This window comes from Carettochelys insculpta, chromosome 1 (genome assembly GCF_033958435.1).
Source record: "Carettochelys insculpta isolate YL-2023 chromosome 1, ASM3395843v1, whole genome shotgun sequence".
NCBI lineage: Eukaryota > Metazoa > Chordata > Testudines > Carettochelyidae > Carettochelys > Carettochelys insculpta.
This window is the reverse complement of record NC_134137.1, coordinates 279,335,357-279,362,731: the sequence shown is the minus strand read 5'-3', so window position 1 is coordinate 279,362,731 and position 27,375 is coordinate 279,335,357. Positions and strand designations below refer to the sequence as shown.

At 48.4% G+C, this 27,375-nt stretch overlaps 1 protein-coding gene across 1 annotated transcript in view; it reads left to right on the top strand.

Moving 5' to 3' along the window:
• The first annotated feature begins 8,211 nt into the window (after positions 1-8,211).
• CACNG2 (calcium voltage-gated channel auxiliary subunit gamma 2) overlaps positions 8,212-27,375 on the top strand; it is a 76,570-nt gene continuing 57,406 nt past the window's right edge. Inside the window, exon 1 of the mRNA XM_074983853.1 lies at positions 8,212-8,422. Coding sequence (XP_074839954.1) covers positions 8,212-8,422 — 211 coding nt within the window. The remainder of the gene's footprint in view (positions 8,423-27,375) is intronic.

Below are 27,375 nucleotides of genomic sequence, written 5' to 3'. Positions count from 1 at the left end.
GAGTTGATCTTCTTGGGGTTTGATTTAGAGCACCCGGTGGGGACATGAGAAATCAAATTATTGGGAGTCAACAGTCATCCCCTGTACTCCTCAATCTCTCAAGGAGTAAGGAAAGTTGAGGGGAGAGTTCCTCTCTTCAGAGAGAACAGTCAGTTAGGTTGATTGTAGATACATTGATTCCAGCTACATGATTGCTATAGCTGGAATTGCATATCTACAATTGACTTTAAGGTCTAGTGTAGACGTGCCCTTAGTTTTCTCTGCTATGGCTGCACTCCTTCCTAACAAATTATTTTTTCCTCTCCCTCTGGAGATGGCTCTTTTGCTGCCCCAATATCACTCCTCTAGGGAGTCCTACAAGGTTTCATTCTTGACCTTTTTCCTATCCATGTTCTTCCTCTAAGTGATATTAGGCCATGGAGTTACACTGCAGACAATTTTGCTCTATTATATATATGTTTAATCTTGAATCATTTCACTCACTTTTATGCTTAGACAAGGAGGCTGGGAGTCAAGACGCTTGGGTTCCCCCAGCTATGTCAGTGATTTACTGTGTAGACTTGACAAAAACACACTTAGCTTTTCTTTCTGCAGTTTTCTCATTATTAAAAATGTGTATAATAGTTCCTTCCTCATTTAGCTGTTGTGAGACTGATGGTTGTAACATACTGTGAGATATTGGGATGAAAGGCTTTAATGAAGTCATGCTGTTACTAATGCACTCTCGATAGCTTTTGATACCAGTAATCAATGTTCCCTCTACTTTTTTTCTATCCGTGGTCAGAATAAACTTTGTTATGTGCACCAATGCATGTGTGGATGAGCACCACCAGTAGAAACATATACTGCCCACTGTGGGTGCTGTGGGTGCTCTGCTAATCAACTGGGCAGCCTTTGAATCTCTCCTGGGTTGGCTACCCAAGAGCTCGGCTTACAGGGAACACAGCTGATGATGACTCTTCCCTGTTCAGTCTCACCCATATCTTTTTAGGACTTCTTCCCTGATCTCTAGATGAATATCTCAGAATGAGGCATATCTTTTGGATAAAAGGAACCCTCTTAAGAATTCATCCCCTTCCACAACTTGGACCTCCCTCTTACTCGCCCTGTCTAAAACCTTGACAACATTCATCACTCTGACTTCTGCTTTTCCCACATCTCATATATCTGCACTTCTGCCTGCTACCATTTCCATGTTGCTGATGAATACAACTGCCTCAGCAGTACCACTACTCCATGTTTACATCTTCTCTCAACATGACTGTAGCAACTCCTCCATTTCTGGCCTTCCCACATCCTTAGATTTCAGCATATTCAGAATATCATTGCCTGGCTCCAAACACCTGCCAAAAAGCGATGCTGCATCACCCAGTCCTAAAACATTTCCTCATCCCTTTCCTAATGTAATTTAGAGTTACTCCCTCTGCCTTTAATGCTCGCCTTTGACCTTGCTTCAGCCCACTTCATGCATTTGTCTCTTTCTTTTACACCTTCCCCACATCCTTTACTGATGAAGGAGAGTCCTTCTCTCTCCTCCCTCAAATTGCATCACTTTTGGTGCAAGAAACTTCTCCTCTTCTGTTTCTGCCACCCGATACATATTTTCTTTATCTTTCCATTTTATCGCTCTCTCTGTCATTTGAAATAGCACACAAATCTTTTTCTCCATAGCCTATTACGTTCTCTCCCACTACTCAGAAGTTGCATCAGATAGTTCTGTTTGAAGCCAATAGTAATGTCTTATTGTAGCTCTGTTATAAAAATCTGTGCCTATGTTGTTATTCTGCAATGCATTTTTGTATAAAAATATTTCTTGCTATAAAAGAGGAACTCTACACTGCATCTGGCCAAAAGATGAGCAGCAGCAGCTGTGTGCACATTGAGATTTTGAGTGATTACAGAGATTTTGTTTCCTTTTCCTCTTTGCTCTAGTTAGTTCCATTCCTCTATCTTACCATTGAGGATGGTAGAAGAATTATTCAGAATGGTCCCAAAATATATAACAAGGATAGCAGGAAAGGAAAATTGTGTCTGAATGTCAGGAAAAACTTGGTTAGAATCCCTAATAGAGCATGAACACCTGCAATGTCCATTCCAATTCCATGGGAATTGTGGGTGTTTGTCATCCTGCCAGAATGGCCTATAGCACATTGCAGAATAGGCTCCAAAAATGGGAAGGAGCACCCATTGCTTGTGTCTTTTGGAACAATATTGGTCAAAGCACTAGAAAATGCAATGAAGGCAACAATCCTTTGCTGATGTAGGAGATCACCTAGACGAGCTAGTAGGTCTCTTTTGTTTCTGATTTCTATGATTCTGCTAATATAAATGTAATTAGAAACAGAATTCCCTCCTTTCAACTGCATTGTTCTTGTTTCGGTTTAGATCTGTGGTTTGGATTTGATTGGTTCGGGGGGGAGGGGTTTCTGTTATGTTTTATGTTATTGTTTTTTCTTCTGGTCTTTTTTATTTATGTAATGCAGTTCCAGTTGTGCAACTGGAACAATGGTTAGCACTTATCCAGTAGTCTGGAGCCAAATGCTCACTTGTATGGACAGAGCCTAGGTCCCAGTAAAATCAGTAGAAGTGAGGTAACTAAATATCTTTGAGGATCTGGGCCTAAACTCCTTGAGGCGGAGCCTATCTTTGTGTACTGTGTTGCAAGTATAGCATCTAGCATGAAGAAGTACTAGTCCATGCCAGTTCTATGCCACTGCTAGTTATACAGTTAATAATAATGAATTATACCATGTTGCGATAAGCATGTGTAGGATTCATGATCCTCAAATTTGTGTGGCAGGGGGCATGTGTCTGGGTGATTGCAGTAGTAAACATACATCTGTAGGTTTTGCATCTGTTGTTCTGGTAGGGTCTACTGCTACCTTGGGTTAGTGCGTCTTGACCTGTGGGGAGCTTTCTTCTGATGATGATCTTGGAGACAAGGAGGAGTGTTTGAAGGCCAGAAAAGGGGATTCAGGAAAGAGTGCTTTCAGGGTGTGGTCCCCATCAAATATGGGCTGTAACTTTTCTATGATACTCCATATAAGCTCCAGTGTGAGATGGTAGATGACTCCTAGGAGGTGCGATGAGCGGGCAGAGGTGGGAGGTTTCTCCCTGAATTGAAGCAGGTTCTCTCAGATCGTCTGTGTGGCCTATTCTATTATGTAGGCTACTGAGATAGAGTATCCTTATTCAATGAGGGCAGATTTAAGCACACAGGACTTTCTCCTCTGAGCATGTTCTGTGGTATCTGAGTGCCCATGGATATGTTATGCTACACATTTAATTCTAGTAATCTCTCTCTACCAGATCTCCTGGCTCAGAGCCCTTCACACAGCCAGCTGCTCTGTTCTCTCCAACCTCCTGCAAAGAGCCAGAGCAGATTCTGGGTGTAAGGAAACATTCCATGAGGACTGAAACAGATAGACACACACAGACACAGACACACAGACACACACACACACGGGGTGGGGGGCGGAGAGAAAGGAATGAAAAATGACTGCACAGAGTGGGAATGTAGCAGAACCACTACCATGGTCCCTCTCCTAGAATATCCCTGTCACAGTTCTGGAACCATCTTGTGGTGGTGCAGGGGGTGGATCTTTTTGACAAACGGACTAGCTAGGGTGACCACACAGCAAGCGTGAAAAATCAGGGGTGGGGTAGGTGGGTAATAGGCACTTATATAAGACAAAGTCCCAAAAATTGGGACTGTCCCTATAAAATTGGGCCATCTGGTCACCTTAATGCTCACTCCTGAGTAATCTTGGTGGCCCAGCTTCCAACCCCCAGGACTTCCCTTGTGATTATAGCTCCTCTCCAAAGACCCCTTTCTGGCAGCCACAGCCTCTGTCAAGGGGTATCTCTCCCTATAGGAGGCTATTAGAACAAAAAAGCAGTCCAGTAGCACTTTAAAAGACTAACAAAATAATTTATTATGTGATGAGCTTTCATGGGACAGACCCACTTCTTCAGACCATAGCCATACCAGAAGAAACTCAATATTTAAGGCACAGAGAACCAAAAATAGTAATCAAGGTTGACAAATCAGAAAAATATGATCAAGGTGAGCATATCAGAGAGCAGAGGGGCAGAAGGGCAGGTCAAGAATTAGATAAAGCCAAGTATGCAAAAGAGCCCCTATAATGAGCTAGAAAATTCCCATCCTGGTTCAAACCACGTGTTAATGTGTCAAATTTGAATATCAAAGAGAGTTCAGCAGCCTCTCTTTCCAAACTGTTGTGAAAATTCCTCTTCAGTAAGACTCATCCTTTCAGGTCATTAACAGAATGGCCCATCCATTAAAGTGCTGGCTGACAGGTTTGTGAATCAGGAGTGTTTTTATGTCTGTTTTGTGCCCATTAATTCTTTGTCTAAGAGAGTTTGAAGTCTGTCCAATGTACAAAGCATGTGGGCATTGTTGGCACATGATGGCATATATGATATTAGCTGAGCAACATGAGAATGCGCCCGTGATTCTGTGACTAACCTGGTTAGGTCCAGTGATGGTATCTCCAGAATAGATATGTGGACAAAGCTGGCAGCGGGCTTTGTTGCAAGGAAAAGTCCCAGAACTGGTGTACCTGCGGTATAGACTGTGATTGTTGGTGAGAATCCTCATGAGGGTGGGAGGTTGTCTGTAGGTGAGAACAGGCCTGTCACCTAGGGCCTTCTGGAGTGTGGCATCCTGATTAAGGATATAGGAGTCTAGTCACTCACCTGGACTCCAGGTTTGAGGAAGGGGTCTCTGGTGCCACTGGACTTCCCAGTTACTACCAGAACAAGAGCGTACCAACTGTAGTGGGGAGGGGGAACATTCCCCCTGCTGAAGACAGTGCAGAAGAGGCAGCCAGACAGGGGTGGAGCCCGGTGGTACCACCTGAAGCCAGAAAAACGCCCATGGGGCGGTGGACCCCCCCCATCCCCTCCCCTCACGCGGAGGAGAGCAGGGGCACCCCAAGCCAGCGGCTTGGGCTGGGAGGGAGCAGGACACACTCTCTGCTCGCCTGCCACACGGCTTGGTTACCACGTCCCAAAGCAAGCACGTGTGCTCCCCGCAGGCACAGAGGTACCGGTGCCCGCTGCGCCCAGCTGCCGCGTGTCAGCCCCGGGACTGATCCGGGCAGGCTCTGCAGGGAACTGTGGGGGGCGGGGGGCGCGGGACTCGCTGGCCAGGCTGAAGGGGTTCAAAACTCAGCCACGAAACCAGGCTTGGTCCCCGGGTCCTTCCCCACGTCCCACAAGGAACGGCGGCTGGGGCAGAAGGGAACAGCCGAGGGAGGCTGTGGCTCCTGCCCCCGCCGGTGCCAGACATCACCCGTCACTTGTTGACAAACACCTCCTGGGCGGTGTTTGGTGTTTGATCGCGCCTTGGCCGGCGTCGCTGGGCTCTGAGGAGGGGCCGAGGCGGGGGTGGGGGGTGGAAGGCGGGGAGCGGCTGCTTCGCGGTGGCTGGGTTGGCGATTTAAAGGGACACGTCGGTTGGGTTGGGGGGTGATCAGAAGGACGCTGGGAGGAGCTGGGGCTTTCTGGAGACCCTGCAGGAGCTGGGCTCTGCGCTAGCTTTGTGGGGCGGGGAGACACTAGCTTTGGTTTGGGAGGCAAAGGGGGAGCCCCCTGTTCCCACCCCTACTCCGTGAAGCCACGTGGTTGCGCCGTCCGTAAACTTTACTTCCCTGGCTTGGCCAGGCTGATTAACGCTCTGGGTCTGATGTGTTTACTGGGACAAGCAAGGCCATCTGATGTCGTGGTCAGTGGAGCCTCTTCCGTGGGAAAGGGACAAGAAAGGGAGAAGACAAAGGAAGAGAGAATGTGGAATCGAGGTAACCTGTCATTGCCTGGGTGGGCAAAAAGGGTTAGACTAGAAAATTAGGCTCAGACCAGGCCGTGTGGTTATTTACTTGCAAAGCTGGGAAGCGGGTGTTTTATTGTAGGTCAGTCAACTCGAGGGCAGAAGGCAACCGTCAGAGATTAATTTATACCTGCTGCAAACTGCTTTGTAATTCTCTCTCGCTCGCTCGCTCTCGCTCTCTCCCTCTCTGCTACAAACTCTTTGGCTTTCAGCAGACCGCTGAGAGAGCCTCTTAGAAGCAGGAGCTCAGCGGGGGGAGGGGCGGGAGGCCAGGCCAGAGAGTGAGTTGTGAAACTGCAACGTGGTAAGTCAAACCCTCCAACTGATTCAACTTCCTTGCACCCCCCCGCTGGCAGAAAACCAGGGACCCTGAAGCGACCCTTCTGGTCTCTTGTTCGCTGAACTATGAGGCCGGCCAGAGAGCAATTACACGGGAAGCATCAGAAGTGAGATGAAGCCCTTTTCTTCTCTTTACTCCCTTAGACTGAAGGACAGCTGCACACGTAGAATGAGGAGGTGAAGGATGTAATTAACCCGGGGTCTGTAATATAGCTCGGGGAGAGGGCACGCTTTCATGTCAGTGTTGTGCAAAGGTCTAGACCTGATTTCGGATTCGATACAAGCGGGTTACGTCTGACACAGGAAACTGAAATCCACCGGACTCCTCTGGGTTCCAACCAATGCCCCTTTCTGCCAGATGTAGACATGAGAGGGGCATTCCTTTTTGGAGATGAGGGGATTCAATTCCCAGCAACTTCTTCTTTAAAAAAAAATCCCTTTGGCGACTAATCTTTGCAAAATGTCTGCTTGTGGGAGCAGCCTGTGGGATCCCACGGAGAGCTGCAAAGGGAGAGAGAGACACCCGGAGGTTATCCACGATCAGTCATGAAGAGACAAAAAAAATGAGGGGCGGGGGGAGGGGGCGCCCACTTGTAGCCAGCCCGAGAATAAAGGAGACCAAGTGCTTTAAGAAAAAACAACAACAAATGAATGGCCCGTCCGCGTTACATCCCCCCGTCTCCTGGGCAGAGAAACGCCGGATTGAAGTTGTGTGCTGGTCTCATTGTGATGGGAGGGTTGTCTTTGGAGCGCTGGGCACGTAGCGCTGGCATGCGAAGGAGGCTGGGCTGAGAGCGAGCGAGCTCCAGCTACGCCTTTCTCCCAGCTCCTAACGCCAGGGGAGTGATCGTCTCGGGGTGGGGAAGAAGAGGGGTAAAAACCGGAGAGGACCACTGGGAAGGCGAAACACCCCCCCGCCCCTGCCCTTCCCGCTCCCCCGAGCAGAGCTGGGCCACTCGCCTTTGCAGGCGCTGGGGAAAGGGAAATAGGAAGGGATAGGAAGTGGAAGCGCAGTCCCTACCCCCGCTCCCGGTTTCCTATCCTCATCCCGGGCAAAGGGACCGGGAGCTGTTCTTCAGCACCGCGGCGAAATCGGTGCGGGGGAGCTGTCCGGTTCAGCACCACCCCGCTCATGCAGTAGGTGGGAGCGGAGCGGAACTCCCCGGGGAAGAAAGACAGAGGCAGCAACTCCTGCAGCACAGCACCGGCTCCCTCATTGTCAGAAGCTCTGCCAAGAGGAGGAGGAGGGAAATCCGTCTCGATTCTCCGGGAGAAGCCCCCCCCCACACACACACATCCGCGCCCACTTTACCAACAACAACAACCGCGGCTGCTGTGGGGAAAGCCATGGAAGGCAAGACCTTAGCACCTGGACAGCTGCAATCAAGGGCTGGCAGTATACTGGGCCGTCTGGGTTGGTGGTAGGAAAAAACGAAGGACGGAAAGGAAGGAGGAATTTGAGCCCCAAACAAGCCAACCACCAAAATCCAAAGGAAGATAACTGAGGAGGAAAAAAAGGGGTTTTCATGGCGCAGGCTGCAGAGCTAAGCAAGAAGCCTGAAGGTTGCATCTCTGCTCTTACCATCTCTAACTGTCTAGGTCCAGCTAATGAGAGATTGTGTTGAGGATGCTGCTGTGGCTGCTGCTGCTCCCCTGTTCACTGTGGAAGCCATCTCCAAATTAGCCATTACATATGGAAACTGGAGACCAGAATTTTAGAAAAAGGGATTAAGGCATCTCATTTGGGGGGGGTTTCTCGCTTTCTTATTTTGTGTTCTTTTCTTTTTCTTCTTTTTTTCTCCTTTCTTTTTTATATTACAACCGGAACGTTTCTGATTTAAAAGGCAAGCCTCTTCCCGTGTGCTCCTTATCATTTACACTGTTTTCCGTGGGCTTTCTTACCTCCCTTTTTGATATCTCTCTCGATATATGCCCATTATATTAGTAGTGGAATTATTATTTTGTTAACACGCTCACCCCAAGAATCAGCAGGCGGTTGGGTATTTGTATAATGAAGAATTATGGGGCTCTTTGACAGAGGTGTTCAGATGCTTTTAACCACCGTTGGTGCTTTCGCTGCCTTCAGCCTGATGACCATAGCTGTGGGGACCGACTACTGGCTTTACTCCAGAGGGGTTTGCAAGTCTAAAAGTGTCAGTGAGAACGAAACCAGCAAAAAGAACGAGGAAGTCATGACCCATTCTGGATTATGGAGAACCTGCTGCCTGGAAGGTATTTGATTCCGGATCTCCTCTTTCTCCCTCCCACCCCCCACCCTTCCCCAAATAAATCTCTCCACATTCCACCATTTTTCACTTCATGCCTTCCACCGTGGAACAAGGGCGGTTGGGTTAGTTGCTCAGGAAAGACAAAGCTCTAAAAGGGGTGAAACGTGCTCCCTACTCTGTTCCTTTGGCCCTCCCCCCCCCTTCGAAGCCCCCTGCTCGTCGGAGTAATCTATGCATTGTGTCAACATCAAGAGACCCTGTTCAGAGCAGCTCTGTGATCCGCCTCTTTCCGGATCATGATTGCCTGGGAAAAGCGAGGGAAAGGCTGCATAAGTGCTGCACGGTTGGCTATAATAACAGAGCCAAACAATTGCTCTCCTTGGCAATTTGCGTGCGGGGGAGGGGAGGGGTTGTAAGTCTGGGAACTGAGAGAAATTGCAAAAGGCCTCCTAGGTAAATATCAAGTTCCCTTTCTGCGGTGGGAGGACGCACCTGACCCCCGCGCTTGTTATGTCTGAGCAGCCTGGTTTGGAAAACAATGATTCCGCTGGGCTCAGGCAGGGTTCAAGAGCATTTCATAACGTCTCGGAGCAGCCACGCGCGGCTGGGGTGGGTTTTGTTTTTGCGGGGATTTCTCCCCGCCCCCACCCCAGGAGTGTTTGTTCTCTTGAAAGGCCTCCTGCGCCGTCTAAAAATAAATAAGGCTTTGCACAGCCGGGGTATAACGTGGGGAGACTAAACAGCAACTCAGCGACCCCGGAGGGGGGCAGCTCTTATGGCCACGGGAGAACCGGCACTGCAGCCAGTCCGTGGACTCTGACGCCGGTGGGGGGCGGGGGAGGGAGGCCAGCGATTTGCTTTGAAATCTGTGCTGGTTAGTGCGGCTCTGGGTGCATGTGTGCCTTGGGGGGAGGGGCGGTCTTTACCCCCCCTCCCCCCTGCAGGAGAGGGGCACGGGGGCGAACGTGTGGTGGATGGCGGGAGACCCACATGCAGCATTTCAGCGGCTCGCTCGGGTCGAAGCAGGAGGGGCGGCGGGGCTGGGAGCGAGACAGATCACGGGCATGTGTGTGCGCGTCTGCCCGGGCCCGCCTTACCCGAGCCAGCCCGGAGGGGAAGCGGCTAGCGCGGGTGGAAAGGCGGCCCTGGAGGTTTGGGGGCCGGGGGCGGCGGGCAGGGACTCAGCGGTGCGTGTCCTAGCGCCTCTCCCCGAGCCCGGCTCCCGCGGCTGTTTGGAAAGCGCCGTGGTGTGGTGCGCCCCCCCCACCCCCACCCCCACCCCCACCCCAAGTGCTTGGTGCAAGCGGCTGAGTGGCGGCGGGACATGTTTGGAATCCCTAAGTGGCTTCATTAAGCGCGGCCGGGTTTGACGCATACTGCATTCCGCGCGCTCCCCCGTCCAGCCCGCGGCCGGGCCCCGCGTTCCGCAGCGCCCCGAGCCAGCCAGCCCAGCCATCGCGGGGAGCGAATCGCGGGTGGGTTAAGCGCACCCCTCCCCCGCCACACACACGCACACACGCACGCACGATCCATAATTAAAAGCCTCCCCGGCAGCGCTCCTCGGGGTGGAGTTGGCGGGGGGGGTCTCGCCTTCAATAAACACGTACCAAAGCCAAGCGTTGCGCTGGGGGCAGCCAGCCGCTCCCGCGCTGGCCCTGGCCTGGGAGACGCAGCCGGGCGAAGGGGGAAAGGGGGAGCTGGTGTGCACCCCCAGGGTGTGCGCACCCGCAGGCGCGCGCCTGGGCTACACAGGGGGCAATGGAGGAGGCACCAATCCTCCACCCGCAGCGGGACTGGACCCCAAAGGCAGGGGGTCCGCCTGTCCTGAGCTGGGCCCCCTGGGAGATTACAGGCTCTGGGGGACTGAGGTTAAAATTCCGTGATTTCTCCCCCAGGGTGTCCAGCCCTCCCCATGTTAGGGGCTTTGTCCGATTTGGCAGCTAAACCTTTCCTGTTGCGGGGGAGAGTGTCCCTATTTCCATCCACTCCCTCTTCCCCCCAATCCCCAAACGTGCCGTCAGTCCCTTTTGCCCTCACTGACATGCTCAGGGTCTTTCCCAGGCTCTGGGAATGGGCTGCAAGGCTTGGCAATTGCAGCCCAGCACCAGGGGGTGAGATGCAGACGGACAGACAGACAGCAGGCTGACTGGCCCCTGCAGGATCCCCCCTTCCCAGACTGTGCTGGCCCAGCTTAGCACCCCACTCCTGGCAATAATTCCCCTCCCCTTTGTTGAATTGCTAGGCCACCGAGTCGTGTGAACCTTCAATGGGAGAGGAGGCTCTGCCCCCCACCATGGGCAATGCGGAGGCAAGCAGGGAGGGTGCACACCGCCATGGCTCTGCTGCTATTTAACCAGCCCTGCTGCTAACCTTGGCCCTTCTGAGCTGCAAGGCTGGGCAGAGCTTGCACTAGCACTTAGAGGGATCGCGGGATAGCAGGTGAAGGTATATTGGCTGGCAGCAGAGTGCCATCCCAGGGTTTAGGAAAGGGGCTGTGTTTTGCAATACTAACACCAGGAGGACTGGGCTTTGGCTGGGACCATTCAGCAGTGCCTTCTGCTTCCCTTGGCCTGGCCTTCCCTACTGGGAATTGGGCAGGGTTGTGTTTCTTTTCATGGTCCCTCCCAAGCTGAAGGGATTTCAAATCTCCTTGACAAGAGGGTCTGTCTAATGGCTGCCAACGAAAAGCAAGGTGTCGTTGGCTTCTCATCTCTCTGGGGTTTTTAGGAGTGTGGATGGATTCCCTCCCTGTGTCCTTTCTGGAGAGAGAGCTAGAAACATTTCTCTCACTCAGAATATTTGAAAGCTGGCTGTTGGGGGACAAGACCTGTTCCCCTCTTTGCCACAGAGTTCACTGGTGGCCTAGCACCCAAGGGAAGGGAAGGCTGAGATCTCACCTGGGGGCTAGGCTAGACCACCCCAGCAGACGCGTCTAACCTCATGGTTCTGTGATGCGCAGGAGAAGTGGAAAGGACAAAGATGGTGCTGCACTGGAACCCCCCACAGCTACAAGGTGGTGGTGAGCTGCAGTGAGACACACTCACCATAGGGTAGGAGTTTTCTCATCACCTTCAGTGGGCTTTGGGTCAGGCCTGTGAGGTAAAGGGGGACCACTGGTATATGAGAAACTATGCTGCTGGAAAACTGAGGAAGTAGGCCATGCATGTGCTCAGCTTACTGGCAGGCAGATGCTGTCCAGGCCACGAGCATTGGGGAATTGCCTTGGTCCTCCCAGGATTCAGTGAAATCTAGGCAGGTGCTGGGAAGTGGCGGAGAAAAAAACGTTGTAATAATTTGAGGTTGATTTTTAATTTTAGAAATCATTTTGTAGGTATTTATTTTTATCAGGCCAGCCATGGTTGGATCCCCCCAATGGATGCCTCCATTCCAGGTTCCTTCCCTTTCATCAATCAGTGTCAGTGATCACCTAGAGTTCCCACTTGCTCTTGTCCTTATCTCTCGCTCGGGTATTTATGCCTCCCAGTTACCATTGTGTCAGCCTCTGTAGTCAATCTGCTTTTGGCTCTCTCCACCCATTCCGCTCCCTGCAGTGATCCACCTCCCCCATCCTCATCCTGCGGTAAGAAGGAAATTAGTTTCTCTGGCCAAGATTTCAATAAGCAATCAATGATTTGGGGGAAGCAGGAACATGCTTTTCAGGGCGCTTTGGGAAAATCAATCTCTTTAAGGTATCTCCAGTTAGGCACATTGAAACTGTTCAAGCGCTCAGAATCCCTAGTCCCTTTTGGAAATCTTGGCCCTTTGTTCCTGCTGTGTAAGTGTTCCGTGCCTTTCAGACTGTAGCTTAGCTCCCCACAATGGATTCCCAAACTTATGCTGGAGACTCTGCTGTGCTGGAGTGAAAAAGGATTCCAGTCCCAATGTTCTTTCCTGGCAGAGGGTCCTATCCCCTTTTCCTCCAGCCCACCAAGGAGCTTCAGTCCAGCACTAGGAGAAGAGGGTCTCTGCTCATGTGAAATACCAAACTAGTGATGCTTTTTGATCTTCCTCCAGGAATCTCTCTTTCACAGAACTGTTCTGGCTAAGCAATTTCCTGTGTCACTTGAGAATCTTAGTGCCATTTTTCTTGAAAGGGCAGAGACCAGCCCTGCCAATATAAAAAGTATGCACTTTTTAAATTGCTCACTCACCCAACAAGCAGCTGAGATCTGCAAATTCATTACACCCATGGATCTGCTAGTCAACCCCTTTTCTGCCTTTAAGAAAGTTACTAATCCTCCAAACCATTCCCCGCTTTGCTAGGAACCTTTTGTCTATTTATTATTTTGAATGATACTTCTGGCCTAACTGTAGATTTCCATTACTAGGGACTAATTTGATTTTCCTGTACAAACCACATGACAGCAACCTATTGTGTCCTATTAGGAAAGTGCTAGAAAATAAGACAAAATTATTGCAATGCCACTGTATGAAGCCAGACTGTACCCACACCTTCAATCCTGTGTGCAGTTTTGGTTGCTCCATCTCAAAAAGGATAGAGTGGAACTGGAAAAGGTTTAGATAAGGACTATAGAAATGATCCAGGGTGTGGAACGGCTTCCGTCTCAGGAGAGGCTTAAAAAATTAGAGTTGTTCAGCTTAGAAAAGAGCCCTGAGGGAGTGGGGTGGATATGAGAGAGGCTGATGAACTCCAGCGTGGTGTGGAAAAAGTTAAAGAGAAGTGTTATTCACTCTTTCACGCAATGTAAAAACCAGGGGGTCACCCGATGAAACTGAAGCCGGCAGCTGGAATACAAAAAAGAGGAAGCACTTTTCACACAATGCACAGCTCACCTGTGTAGCTTATTGCCATGGGACGTCCTGATGGCTAAAGGTATCATTGAGTTCACAAAAGAACTGGATAAATGCCTGGAGAATAGATCTGTCGACGGCTATTTGCCCAAGATGGCCAGGAATGCAATCCCATGCTCGGCCCAGCCCTAAGCCTCTGACTCCCAGAAGTAATGACAGGTGAATCATAATTTATTGCCTTGTTCTGTGCAGTCCCCCAGAAGTGCTGGTACAGATGCTGGCAAGATGGACTATGGTCTGACCCAGTCTGACAGCTCTTACAGTCTTAAATAGCAATGAGCTGTGTTTTGTAGTTCTATCTTGTTATTGGCTCTGTCATGTCTTTATGATAAGAAACAGGACAGCTCTTGGAGGCTTTTTTCACTGGGGAGGAGGGAGAAAATAGTCCAAGGAGAAAAGGCATGAGTGATGCGTGCAGGGTTAGACATCCCGGTAGATCTCACTGGCGTGAAGACACGTAATTGAATGGATGTTGGTGCAGAAAATAATTCCTGCCTAGAGACCCTTCCCGAGGAAAATTAATGAGCTGATGTGTTTCTCTTTCCAGCTTCTTCTATCTGAATGGTACATAGGAGTTCAGTGCAATTTCAGGGTTTGTGAAAAGGAGAGGTTACCAGCAAAGTAAAGCAGGGTACAGGCAGGCATTGGATAAGCTTTCTTTGGCAGTTCTGGCAACATACCTCATCCTTGACTGGTGTAGGCCTCCAGTTGTTTCAGGCCTGGGCCACCTCATGGCTTTGTCATTGTACACTCATCTGCTCCTCAGTTTCCTGCTCTGGTCCCCATACCACTTCCTTACACACACCACTCTGCAGCCCTTTAGACCTGCCTGTTATTCCAGTCCTTGGCTCACCCAGCACAGGCAGTGCCCCTCTGTACTGACTAGGAGTTCCCCTTGCTCTTCTGCTCCTGGACCTCCTCTGAGCACACACTGTAAACAGCAACCAAGTAAGTCCAGGTCCTTGTAACTTCAAGGTCCAGGATCACAGGAGGCCTAGAAGCAGCGCTGAGTCTGAGCCAGAGTGGCCGGTGATGGCCTGTCCCATAGCAGATCACTGTTGGCTTTCTATCTGCTAAGGGGAGGGAGGGTCTGGACTAGCTGGCTGCTTTTTCATTGTGAAGAAGATCAAGGCCTCATGAGTGTGTGTGTGGCGGGCAGGGGGAGAACCACATTTCATCATGGTGAGGAACAACAGGCAGGCGGTTTGCATAAGCAGCCCTGCGGATTTGGTGGGTTTCGTCTTCCTCTAGGCTTATTTCATAGCTGACTGTACATCATGGCAAGTCGTGCAGCACTTGTATGATGTAGGTTAATGTCCAATGGGCTGAGACCAGCAAACTCATTTCATTTGCATAGGTGCTAGAACGAGGGCTGCTGAGAGGGTGTCACACCCCTAGCTTGAGGTGGTTTCTACCGCACACAAGATTTACAGTTTGGTTCAATGGTTCTCAGCACCCCCCCTCTGCCCCCAAGTACTAATTGTTCTAGCGACCCCGTTAATCTGTGAGCTGTGACAGATGAGTGCTCTCTGCAATGGTGAAGGGCTAGGAACTGACTTCTAAATTGCTCTAAAAGAATAAATATGAATCCTCCCCCGGAGGGAGAGGAGAATAGAGTTAATATTGTCCTGAAATGCACCAGGAACTGCCTTGTTGAAGGAGTGGGTGGAAATGGAGTGGGAGGGACACAACGATGTAGTGTGGCAGCAGTAACGCATAAAGAAATTACATGGGGGATAAGATAAATGTTCTCTTTTCCAGAGACACTGAGAGCTATTCTTGTGTGATGTTTCCATTTTAACCCCTGCATTCCTCCACACACCCCTCCATCCGTTCCAGTGGTGTATTGTCTAATCCAGAGCCCTCCCGTGGGACAAGGGACAGGAGGCGGAGGTGGCAGATGTTGGCGAGTTTTACATGAGCACCACTCTATTGAAAAACAAAACCCAAAGGGCATGGCAAGGCTGAGAGCAGGAAAGCCTCAGACTCTCCAGTCACTGCCTCTGTGTTCAGAACAGATGCTCACAGAACATGCCCTTTTCATCCATGGGGGGGGGCCATGGCTCCTCCATTCTGCACTGTCTCTGCCCTCGACATTGCGCTATTTGGCAGGGACCCTGCTCCTGCGCATCACACACAAGTTCCTGCCCGTTCCAAAGGGGTTACGCAAGAAAATGTGCTTCGCTAGAGACTTCGGCGCTGCCCTCCCCTTTCCCTTCTCCCAGCGTGATAGGGTGTCTGTCAGGGGAAACGTAGAACTCACAGTAAATAAAATTCCCCTCAAAGTTGGGATCTTTTTCCTTGAATATGTGACTTTTCTACCTCCCTGTTCCCAGCTGTTTCCTTTCCCTCCATCTTTGATTCATTCTAGCCATCTCCATTTTATTTTGTTCTTATTTCTCTCTGTTGTTTTCCATTTTTATTTTCTTTTTCATCTTCTTCTCCCTGCTGTCTTTCAAAAGCAGCTCTCCTTTCCCTTTGCCGCTTCTCTCCTATTCACTTCAGGTTCTCTGTTGTCCATCCCCAGTGCCCACCCCACCTCATATTACATGTTCCTGTCCCCTTGCTTTCCCTGTTCTGTTCTTAGTCCTCTCTCTGGCCTCTCTCCTCTTCTCTATTCCAGTATCCTCCCCACCCCCCATCTCTGACTCCCTTACTGAAGGACCCAACCCTTTCGAACCTGTTCCTTCTCTCCCTCTTCTGAGTTCTCCCAGCACCCCAGCCTTTGTTAAATGCTTCTTTACCAGTCTCCCCTCTTCTCTTTATCTAGAGCCCTCTGTTTTTCAGGGGTTAGGGTGCTCACCTGCTGGGTGGGTGCCCCTGGATCAAACCCCTGCTCTGCCTGTCAGGTGGGTCTGTGTCGTGTGAGAGCAAAGGCCTTGTAGCTGATCAAGAGGCCATTTGTAGGGCCTCTTGCTCATTTTTCCCTTTACCTTCAGCTGTTGCTCTCCTTCCTTCTTTCCCCAAAAGCTCTGTTGCTGTTGTGAAGGAAAAGATCCCTCGCTTCCCTGCTCTCCCTCCCCCATTGCCTCCTCTTCTCCCCTCAAGGGAAGGCTGCCACCTCTGAGAGTGCGAGACCTGGTTCCCCACTTCTTCCCCTCTCTTGTGCCAGTTCCCCACAATTGGGCCAGTTCCTCCCGTTTGCTGCCTCCAGCCCTGTGTGACTGGAGACCTCACTGGCAGCTTGGAAGGGCTTTGGGCTCAGCTGCAGGCAGCCAGCCAGTGGGCCAGAAGGCGCTCACGGCAGCCCTCAGACATGAGTTAGTCCAGGGTGTTACCAAGAACAAGGGGTGCCATGGCCACAGCCTGAGGTGACCGTTGAACTGTGAATAACCTACAACCATCACGGAGACATGCTCTGGCAAGCATTTGTTCCCAAAAATCTTTCTACTGGGGAGGTTTTCTTTGCAAGGAAGGAAATGAAAAATGAGATTAGCCCTGACATTTAAAGAGTTTGGTGGGCGGGGGGTGAGGGCAAAGTCTGCAGGCTGCTGCTTGACCCCAAATGAACAGGTAAATGAAAGACAACCTGATGACAGCTCTTTGTGGATAAAGCAATGCACATTTGAGTGGGGTGGGAACTGACCCCCTCATGCACCTTTATAGGGCTCCACATAAAAAGCATCAGCTCAGGAGAAGTGCTGGGTATTCAGAGTTGGTATCTCAGTGAAAACTGCTGCTTGGTGCACAGTTGCGGGCAAAAAAGCAAACAAGATGTTAAGATGCACAAAGTATAGGAGAGAGAATAATATGGAAATGAGAGTGCTTTTATATACATCAGTGGTGCAGCTCTCTCTCTAAAAGACTGTTCAGTGCTGGTCTCCTCATGTAAGTTATTGCAGAACTAGAAGGAATTTAGAGAATGGTGAAAAAATTATTAAGGGCATGAAATAAAACTCCCGTATGAAGAGCGATTGAAAAGCCTAGGATTGTTCACCTCAGAAAGGAGATGACAGAGGGGAGTCATGATTAAAGTACATGAAATAAGGATATGGCTAGATACAGTAGGTTGGGGGCACCTCTTCTCCCTGTACTGTGACATGTGGGGCCATGCAATGAAACAAATGAAATGAAAAGCAACCAAAGGAAATAGCTTTTTCACTTGAGACGTAATTAAAGTGTGGAACTCACTGCCACCCAAAGTGGCTGAAGCCAAGAACCTAGTAAAATATGATGAGTGAATAAACATTATGTGGATGACAGGAGTATTCAGAGTTGTTGTCATTAATGATTATAAACATTTCACAAGGATTCTGAAACCGCGTGCTTCCTGACTTAAGCCAACCTCTCGTTAGAAATAAGAATGAGACTTTGATGGGAAGAGATTTTTCTGTCATGGTGTTATTATACCTTCCTCAGAAGCATTAGTGTTCCTTGCTGTCAGAGACAGGATACTTGATTGGGTGGGCCACTGGTCTGTTCTATGTGCAAAATCCTGCTTCCAAATTCTAGCCCTGTTCAGTTGCATCCATAGTTTTAAGTAGCCTACATTTCTGCTGGTATCAATGATTGTCCTAATTTCACAAACTGACAGCAAGACTAGGTCATTTCTATCATACTTCTCTGGGAAGGGTCTGGAGACAGAGGGCAGTTGGGGTATATGGAAGTAATAGAAGTCTTTTCTTTTGTTCTATTGCGTAGAATGAGTGGTCAGCAATGAAGGTAATAGACCTGTGCAAATAATTGTTACTCTGAGACTCCTGGCTGCTAGGCAAGAGTGTAGACTTTGGTCCTCTTTGCCATCAGGACTGAATTGGATATGAGGTGGTCTCCTTTCTGTTGCCTCTGTGAGAATGATTACTGACCTGGCATTCAGTGCCATGAAATAATGTCCTGGTTTCATACACAGCAGCAAAGGGCCTGATTTTCCTCTCACTCCAACGGAATTTTGGAGTTACTCTGCTGAAGTTAGCAGAGGTGTGTTGCTTTTTACATCAGATGCAAGTGACAGGGGAATCAAGCCAATATGGTGTGGAGCTTGTGTTTAGTGAGTGAAACAGAGATCACCACCAATGTTCTCCTGTGCCTTTCCAGCACACCAGGGGTAAATTCAATCCTGATGTGAGTGGCTGCAACACCAATAAATTCAGTGGAGTCACAGATTCCCTTATACCAGCAGTAAATTGGACTCCTACCGGTGTTCCCTGTAAGCTGAGCACTTGGACAGCCACCCAGGTGAAATTCAGATGCCACCCAGCTGATTGGCGGAGTGCCCATACCTGGCAGCATATGTTTCTATTGGTGGTGCATATCTGCACATGCCACAACAAAATTTATTCTGCCCATGGATGGAAAAAATTAGAGGGAACCCTGACTCCCCACTACTCCTTTTTGGGAGCTACTGCTATTTACACTCACATCACGCTGTCTAGAGAATTCTGAAGGAGACTAAAACAAATTGGCTTCTCCAGAGCACAGATGACTTTACAAGATCAGCAGCCGGATTTTGAAAATATGCAGAATGGCAGATGGGACAGTCTGGCTTTGAGTCTCTGACCACAAACACACCACCCTTCTCTCTGGCTGCTTCCGTCCTTCCTTCTGAGCCTGTGTCTTTCATTCTGCTTTCTTCACTGACATCTCTCCCCATCTCATATTATGCTCTTGTGCTTAAGGGCACAGTCTCCCCTCCTTTTCCACTTCATGCATGCACAGGTCTCACAAGGGGGATTTTCATTCACAACAAGGCCCGGCATAGGACACGCAGGAAGCCAAATCCATTGCTGAACAATGTACTTCCTGAAGTTCATACCCCATCCCCAAAACCTGTAAGCAAACACTCTGCAGAAGTATTGTGGACTTTATTGTGACGCTCATGTCCCACAGACCATACACTGACACCAGTCAGCTATTCGAGACACAAAGTGAGGGTGAGCTATAATGTTGAAAAAGTGGCCGGATTTGGGCCCACGGTGTCGCCTCTTTCTTGTTCAAAGCTAAGGATTTTTTTCAGCTGTCTGGTTTTTGCTAGAAGCAGCCAAACCACAAATAAATCAAAGATTCAACATGTTGTATAAAGCAAACACCGGCAAATAAGAATAACACAAGCCAGCTATCTCCCCTGGGTGATTTTTATCCTTCATTTTTCTCTTCCCATTCCCCAATTTCTCTTCTCCGTAACCATGTGTCTTTTCTCCGTGTCTGTGTTGCCTTCCTACCTATCTGTCTCCATCTTTTCATTCTTCTTAAACTTGCTCTTTCTCTGAACTGCTCTTGCTTTCTCAGGCCCCGTTTATACTATCAGTTTAGCTACTTTGGGACTGATCACACTTCAGCAGAGAGTGGAGACAAGGACACATGCTGGGCAGCACCAGTTCAGCTAACCGTGGTTAAGTGAGGGTTAAAACACAGCTAGCTGAGCTGAGCCACTGTCGAACACAGATTGTTTATACTCACAGCTAAATTGTGGCTAGCCCCAGTGCAGCTAAACCAATTGCTGAGAACCAGCCCCAAAACAGGGCTATTTCTGACTGAAGACAAGCCTAAGATATTTTCTTGTCTGAATCAATTTTTATCTACTCCTACCGCCACAGTCACCGATCCACGTAGAATTTTAATTATCAGTTTGTTCTCTCTGCCCCCCTGTCTCCTGCCTGTCTCTGATATATACCGGTCCCAGCCCACCCACGCAAAACCTTTTGTGCTCTTGACCCAAGATTTCTAATCTTTTGGTCCTCTTGCAGTGTGGGTCAGAGCTAGGGCCCGGTTCACCCTCCAAATGCAACTGGCAAGTGTAGGAAGGTGAGAGCATGAAATTGTGGAGAGCCGTCTTCTTTGAAACTGCAGATAAGTTGAGTGTGCTGCTGTTAAATTGGAGGGTTTGGGGGCTTAGTGTTAAGTTCATCTCCTACTGCATGCTCCCCTCTAGAACTGGACACAGAATGGGTAGGTTTTAAGAAGCCAACCAGAAATTGCTACTGCAGCTTCGTTTAGATCCTGAACATTACCTTACCCCACAGTCCAAGGCTTTAGTATTGTCATGGCTTTTTGAAGGTCAATAGTAGAGCCAGGGCAGGGGCCATTTTTAACTTATGTTTATTTCTGAGAGGGAGAGCGAATGAACCGCGATAAATGTTCAGCAGGGATCTGTTCAGCTCCAGACCTGCATAGGAAAGGGACAGAGAAAACCGAGGAAGAGGTCTTCTGCAGGCAGCTGCCTCTGTCCCATAAGGTGTCACCGACACAAGGAAAGGTGTTGGAACAGGGACTCTGAAGTCGGGCGAGCAAGGCAAAAAAAGAATGTATAAATACTGCTCCTCTGGGGCAAAGAGACAGACAAAAGGGGGAACAAAGAAGGGGAGGAAGAACTGAAAGAAGCTGGGGATGGGGGGAGCGGTTTAGAGAGAAGATACATTGTAATGGGAACTGACTAAAGCAGCCTGGCAATGTCCCCTTAGGTGAGACGCCGCTTAAGAGGCAGATGCACTGGTGGAACTGGAGGGTTCCCTTTCCTTTGAGAAATGACTTTGGCTCCTGGCAGAAACAGCTAAATAGGGTTTGTGGGGCAAGGACTGTACCTGAAGGTCAGCCCACGGGGGTGCAAAGATGAGGTAGCTGAGTTGGGGAAAGACATCCCCTCAATAAATCCTGTTTTGTAAACACAGCCTAAGAAAGGGGAAAATTCAGGAGAGACCAAGGGGCCCTGGTCACAGCACCATCCCAGCCATCTCGTCTCAGCCTATTGCAGCCAGCTGCAGAAGACCCTAGTGCTTCTGGGGAGACAGCACAGCTTGGGCTATACCCCTCCCCCCCTTGCACCAGTGCTATGCCTGTCCAGTGGCCCTGCCGCATCTGCACAATGAGCACAAGAGAGCCAGTCATAGGGCAATTGGGAAGTTAGTCCCTAGACTGTCAGAGATGGAGACATGTACCTCTCCATCTCTGTAGACAAGAACCTACTAGAACCAGCCACCTGCATGTCTGCCAGACATGAAGAGGTTTAACAGCAACCCTGTCCCCCAAATCCTTCTCTCGTTCCCCCAGTGTCTGCCAGAGAGGGAGGCATTTCTCTCTTTAAATTAAGAGGAATTTCACAAGCCACATCAACGAGAATGCAGAGTAAAAACTGTGATTAAACTTGGGGACAGCAAAGACAATGGCTAGTGGTCATTTAATAGACTGGTGTGGGACTTTTAGATTACTGAAAGAATGGCCATTTGTTGTCTCTGCCTGAGGTGTTGCTTTATGGCCTCCATCACTGCAGTGTCTGACCACCTCACAGGCTTTAATAGATTTCTCCTCACAACAGCCCTGTGAGGTAGGGCAGTGCTATTAAATGGAGAACAAAGGTACAGGGATTTCTCCTCACAGAGCCCCTGGGAGGGAGGGCAGGGCATTAGACAGGGGAACCGAGCCACAGGGGAACCAAAGGACTTGTCCAAGGACACTGAAAAAGGCTGTGGTGGGGGAAGGTCTAAAACTCAGGGCTTTTAAGTCACAGCCTCAGGTCCTACCCATAGCAACCCCTCCATTCTATGGTATGAACTGCCAGCTTGTTCCTTTAGCAACAGGCATACGTGGTTGTGGAAGGACAGATGGGGTTTCCAGAAGTTAATCTCAGGGGCTGGGTTGAGATCACAGGACAGTGTGATTATACATAAGTGCACATGACAAGGACAGCTGCGGGGGAAGTTAAGGCACTCACCATTTCAAAGAATACTCTGTGTATGGAGAAGCAATTCCAGAAATGGGAAGATTTTCCCCTGTCCCCACTCCCCACACTGACCAGAGCAAAGAGTCTTTTCCTCCCTTCTATCTGAGAAAATAATAATAGACCTCTAGTTACTCTCTGATCCATTTCCCAAGATTGATTGTTTTTCAGGTTGTTCCCATTTGCCAGCTGTTTGATGCCCTGTGTGAAATGAATGGGCTGATCTCATTTTAGTTCCTAATGGACAGGTCTCTTAGCAGGTTCCTTGGCATGAGTTAGGTGCCTAAAAGGGAGCTGAGGTCTTTTGAAAATCTATTCCCACCTGTGAGTGCTGAGCACTTGGGAAATTGGGCCCCATGCAATGTTAATTCACCATCACAACTGGAGCTCTCATTTGCAGCCTCAGCAAAGCAAGGCCAAGGGTTGAACAAGCCAGAGACCGGGATCCCATATCACCTCTACACATTGTCCCTCCAGATCAGGGAAGAGGCTCCTTGAAGAGTCAACACTGGAGCACTGCTGCCCAGACGGTTGCTGCTCTGGGGATAAATAGGCAAGTTGAGTCTCTAGGGTTGTCGGTACAGCACCATGTACCAGCGCAAACTCATTTGATTTATGAAAACTAACCAGTGAGGGATTTCTGGCAAAGAAATGCTCTTCTGTGAAAACAAACAAAAATCTGATCTGGACACAGCCACCTGTTCAGCTCTTCTCAACATCAATTATTCTTGGTCTCCTTGATCAGTCTCACTGAGAGCACTGGAGCTTTTGTGGCTTTCAGAGACCTGGCACCACCCTCCTTGATTCCTTGAGGAAAGGGTGGAATTAGATTCATGAGCCAGCTGGTCCTTCTCCAGTGAAAAAGCCAGGGAAAGGGGCTCAAGGAGAAGAAATCTCCATGGCAAGGCCCTCATGGAGATCCTACCATGTTGTTCTATTGGTGGGAATGCTGCATTTCCCTACAGAATGGGATCCAGTCCTGAGCTCTGCGTTTCCTCTGAGCTCAGTGTGAGGAACTGGGCCTCCCCAGCAGTAACTTTTCCCAAATAAGGTACTCATCAGAAAGACTAAAAAGAGGCAGCAATGGAGCATCAAGTCAGCCTTTTGGAATGGCTGGTGAAAGGTGCTGACTGTGTTTTATGAACTGCAATGTCAAGCAATAATGTCTTCATTTGTAAACATTGAGATAATGCTAAACACCTGATAGGTGATCAAAAACGACCTTTGCTTTCAATGTTGTGAATTTTTCTACGTGCCAGTACTCTCTGGAGTGGTCCCTGATCTTCCCCTTGTTAACAGACTGGGAACGTCTGTTCTTTTCAGGGCCTACTGTAAGTCTGTTATAATAGTGCCCTTTCCCATACTACTGATTCGTGGCTCCAGGGTCTCTCATCAACATTTAATGGATTAGGGGTTAAGGCCATACTAAACAAGAGCTGGGTTGTGGGTATAGAAGAAGAGGGTGGGAACAAAAAGGAATTGGCTCAGATATGGGGGAGGTATGGAAATGAAGGAGGGGATTAGTTCAGTGTGCAGTAGGGGCGCGTTGGTGGGTGAACTAAGATTAGAACACACAGGAGTAGGAATGATAGTGGATTAGAACTGGGTTGAGAAGACACAGGGTAGAAAATAGGCAGGGCAGGGGGGCAAAAAGGAGATAGATGTTATATGTGAGAGGAGGGATGAGCAGGGCATTGGGTATTTGGTCGGGGGCACAGAAAGGAAGGTAGACAAATTTGGAAAGGTTGTGTCAGGAGTGGCTGGAGGAGGAGTAATTAGATGAGTTGTATGGGTTGGAACTGTGATATTGAGGTAGGTTTGTTCACAACAGATCCCATTAGTTTGCTGGTTCCCTTCATCATATGATGTATCAGAGTAGCACTTGTTCCAGGACTAATGAAGGGAGCAGGTATGGCTTTAAGCTACCTTTACATTCCTCTGGTCCTGAAGTTGACTAGGGGGCTGCTTTCCCTGTAAAAGGAGCAGAGGGGCAGCCACCCAGGAGAGGTGTAAATGCTGCCCAGCTGATTAGCAGATGGTCCACATGTGCTTCTACTGGTGGTTCACATCAACACATGCCTTGGCACACATAACAAAATTTATTCTGCACATGGATGGGAAAAATTAGCAGGAACCCTGCATGGGGGTAGTGTAGCTCTCTGTGGACAGTAATGGACAATTCTGCTCACCAGGCAATCACCGGTTTCCCCTTTTCCTTGACCACCTCATCTGCACAGTAAGATGGCACGGGAGCTAAGTAGGATGGCTTCTGACAGTCAGAGATTCCTTCCATACTGGAGGAATCTTCAGATGGCCACTTAAACCAGTTTTATGGCTCCTTCATGCCAGTAACTGGCCCAGAGCAGCTCCAGTGGCAGCTGGAGTGAAACAGAGGATTTGTCTTTACATTTGAGTATCAGCTGGTTTACCTTAATATCTGTGGGATTCTAATAGGGGACTTTCCATATTGTCTCATGACAATATTTTGAGTGAGGGATGTCTGCCTTTTGTTCTGCAGAACCTTAAAAAGAAGGTTCCTATGACCTCACACTATACTGTTATGGTTGTAGTCTTTTCAGACAGCTCTCTGAAACGTGTCAACTTAAATTATAACAGGGGACACCCAGCCTGACAATGCAGTTACTGGATGACAGTACAGTTATATTCTGAAGGCGTTAGTGAAAAAAAGCAAGTGATTTTCTAATAAAACTGCAGCCAATCAAACAGCAGCCAATCTACCACGAACGATGTGCTCCTACACCAGGGTGATGGGTGCAGCGGAAAAATGCAAATTGATTGATAGAAAATGCTACTTTCAAATAGAGATTATTTAATTACACTTTGGTGGATTAGCTGCTCTCTAATTGGCTGAATCACTTAATGGGTGTCTTCTAGTAGCCAATCACTGAGGGGCAGTTCAATAAGCTATCGTGAGCAACACTCTGCTGCGTCATTCAGCCTCCTCCGGTGAGAATGACTATCTCTATATCACAGGCAATAATCATTGGCACAGGGTCATTCTAATGGGTCACGCTGGGTTATACTGGTAATTTTGCTCTGATTATATCAGGTACTGTTCTGTCATGTCATGTTTTATGCTAGGCCATTTGGTCATGCTAGGTTACCTAGATTGTCTGTTCATTTTCTCCCGAGATACTCCATCTTCAGGGTCAAACAGAAAATGTCAGGCGTTTTGCTGGACTGTCTCAAGGGGGTGATGATAGTGGTGTGCTATGTAGCATCTCTAGTGCAAACGACTGCTTCCTACCCCGAATGAGGTAGCTTCTCAGGGGTACATGAATCTATGTACACTGTGTACCCTTAAAAATGTCCATCTACCTCATTTAATAATTAGAACAGCTGTTACAGTTTTTGAGATAATTTTCCATTCTACGGCTAGCCAGTCCTATCGATACTATAAAAACCAGTACATGTAGGAAACAGCATGGTCCTTAGGGCATATACTGTATGTGCATCACATATATGAAGACGAAATAGCCGTGTGATGAATTAGATAGCCGTGTGCCAGATGAACAGCAATGTGGTACGTGAAGTTATTGTGCACTTTTGGCTGTCTCATCTAGCCTTTTTCTCAATCACTACATCTAACACTCTGAACTCCTGGACCTTCACCTTCAAATAGCCATCCCCTTGCCCAGCCAAAGAAATATTTTCTCCTTCCTTTTAAAAGAGTCAATTTCTCCCGCCCCTCAAAAAAACATAACATTTGCCCAAAGCCCCAACAAGACAAGATACACGAAAAGATACAATCCTGGGCCAGTGACTTGCTTTTTGCAACCTAAAAATGGCAGGAGTTCAAAGTTCATTGCATTGCCATGTGAGTCCACAGAGATAGCAACAGAGGCCCAGATTCCATCCCCTCCTAAGGCTACGCCATTCTGCTGGTTTAACTGGCTATCTGGAGATTGCCCTGGTGTAGAGGAATTCCTAAATGGCATAGAGTTGTGTAACCACACCCATCTGGATTCCCCTAGCTTAGGTGTTATGAGCAGGAGAAACATGTTGCCGGAGTTCCATTGCCGACAGTGATCCCCAGCTGCTGCAACAGCTTGTTTGGACCATGAGTAGCCTGACACAATTTAGAGCAGCCCCATGGTTACTCTAAGTTTTACCACAGACCAAAACCAGCTTTCCCTAGTGATTAGAAATACACAAAGGCACCCTAAAGCTCCCTTTAAGTCACTATACCATCAATCCTTTTCTGAGTGCAGCTCAGCCAGACCTGACAATTAGGACCAGGTGCCTTACAGCATTGAGAAGACAGCAGTTCCCAGCTTCCTCATTCAATCCAGCACCCACTTGAGATGATGGACTTTAAAACTGTGACATCTGTATGTATATAAAAGCTAGTGTAAGTCACTTTTAGAGGTTTTTATGGCTTCCTCTGAGGCCTGCACAGTTGGATTCATATGAACTAAGATACCTAGTTTTACGATGGAAGGAATACAAAAAGAGTTTCAATAACATTTTTAAAAGTCTGATAAAGCAGGGGGATGGTTCTGTAAAACATATGTGGCATCCACAGAATACAGAATAGCGAGGGGGTGATATAAAAGTTTCACAGTCACTGATCTGAATGTTCCATATAATATACCTGGTCAGAAAAAGGAAAACCAAAGATTAAAATACAATTTTCTGAAATAAATGACCCATTTTCAATCAGAAATGTCATTGAAAATGTTGTTAGCTAGTTAGCTCGGTGAATACTGCAGCTGCCTTCAACAGATACCGATAAAGCCATCTTCTGATATGGCCCTCTGTAAATACATTTACCTCACCATTTTAATTATTTGCTCCCACATCACTTCTCTGACAAGCGCTGCAGCCTTTCTTACAACATACTACAACACATCCCCTTGTTTTGCAGGTTATCTCATGACTGCAATGTATTGCCTGTCTATCAAGACAATGCATGAACAGTAGATAGTCTACAAAGTGCTACTGGAATATCATGGATCACCATCATTTACATATGAGATCTAACCTGAGTTTTACATTACTTCTTCCATTTGCCTAGATTCTCTGATTATGGAACGACTCTGTACGAGCTGCAACACATATCATTGGCCTTCTCTAGGCGACAGCCAGAAAGAAGTTATTCCCTCTGTGATTCAAATCAAACCCACATTTTCTTCAGCAGAGCTATTTTAAGTCATTCATTATCTTTCGCTCTCCAAAGCAAAGACTGTTTGATACTCAGAGGTTACTAGAAGCAAAGGGGGAAGAAAGGACACTAGGGTATTGTTCTCTCAGCAAATTCGGACGTATTGGGACTAGAAAAAGATTTTATGTCTTGTAATAAAAACACCAAACACTTCATACTAGAAGAAGCAAGAAAGAAAAGAGAGAATTTCTTGAAGTCTTGGAGACCGTGGCTTTCTAAAGGTAGCAGAGACTAGTCTCAGAGGGGTAGCCGTTTTAGTACGTATCTTCACAAAACAAAGCAAGCAGTCCTGTAGCACCATAAAGTAGGC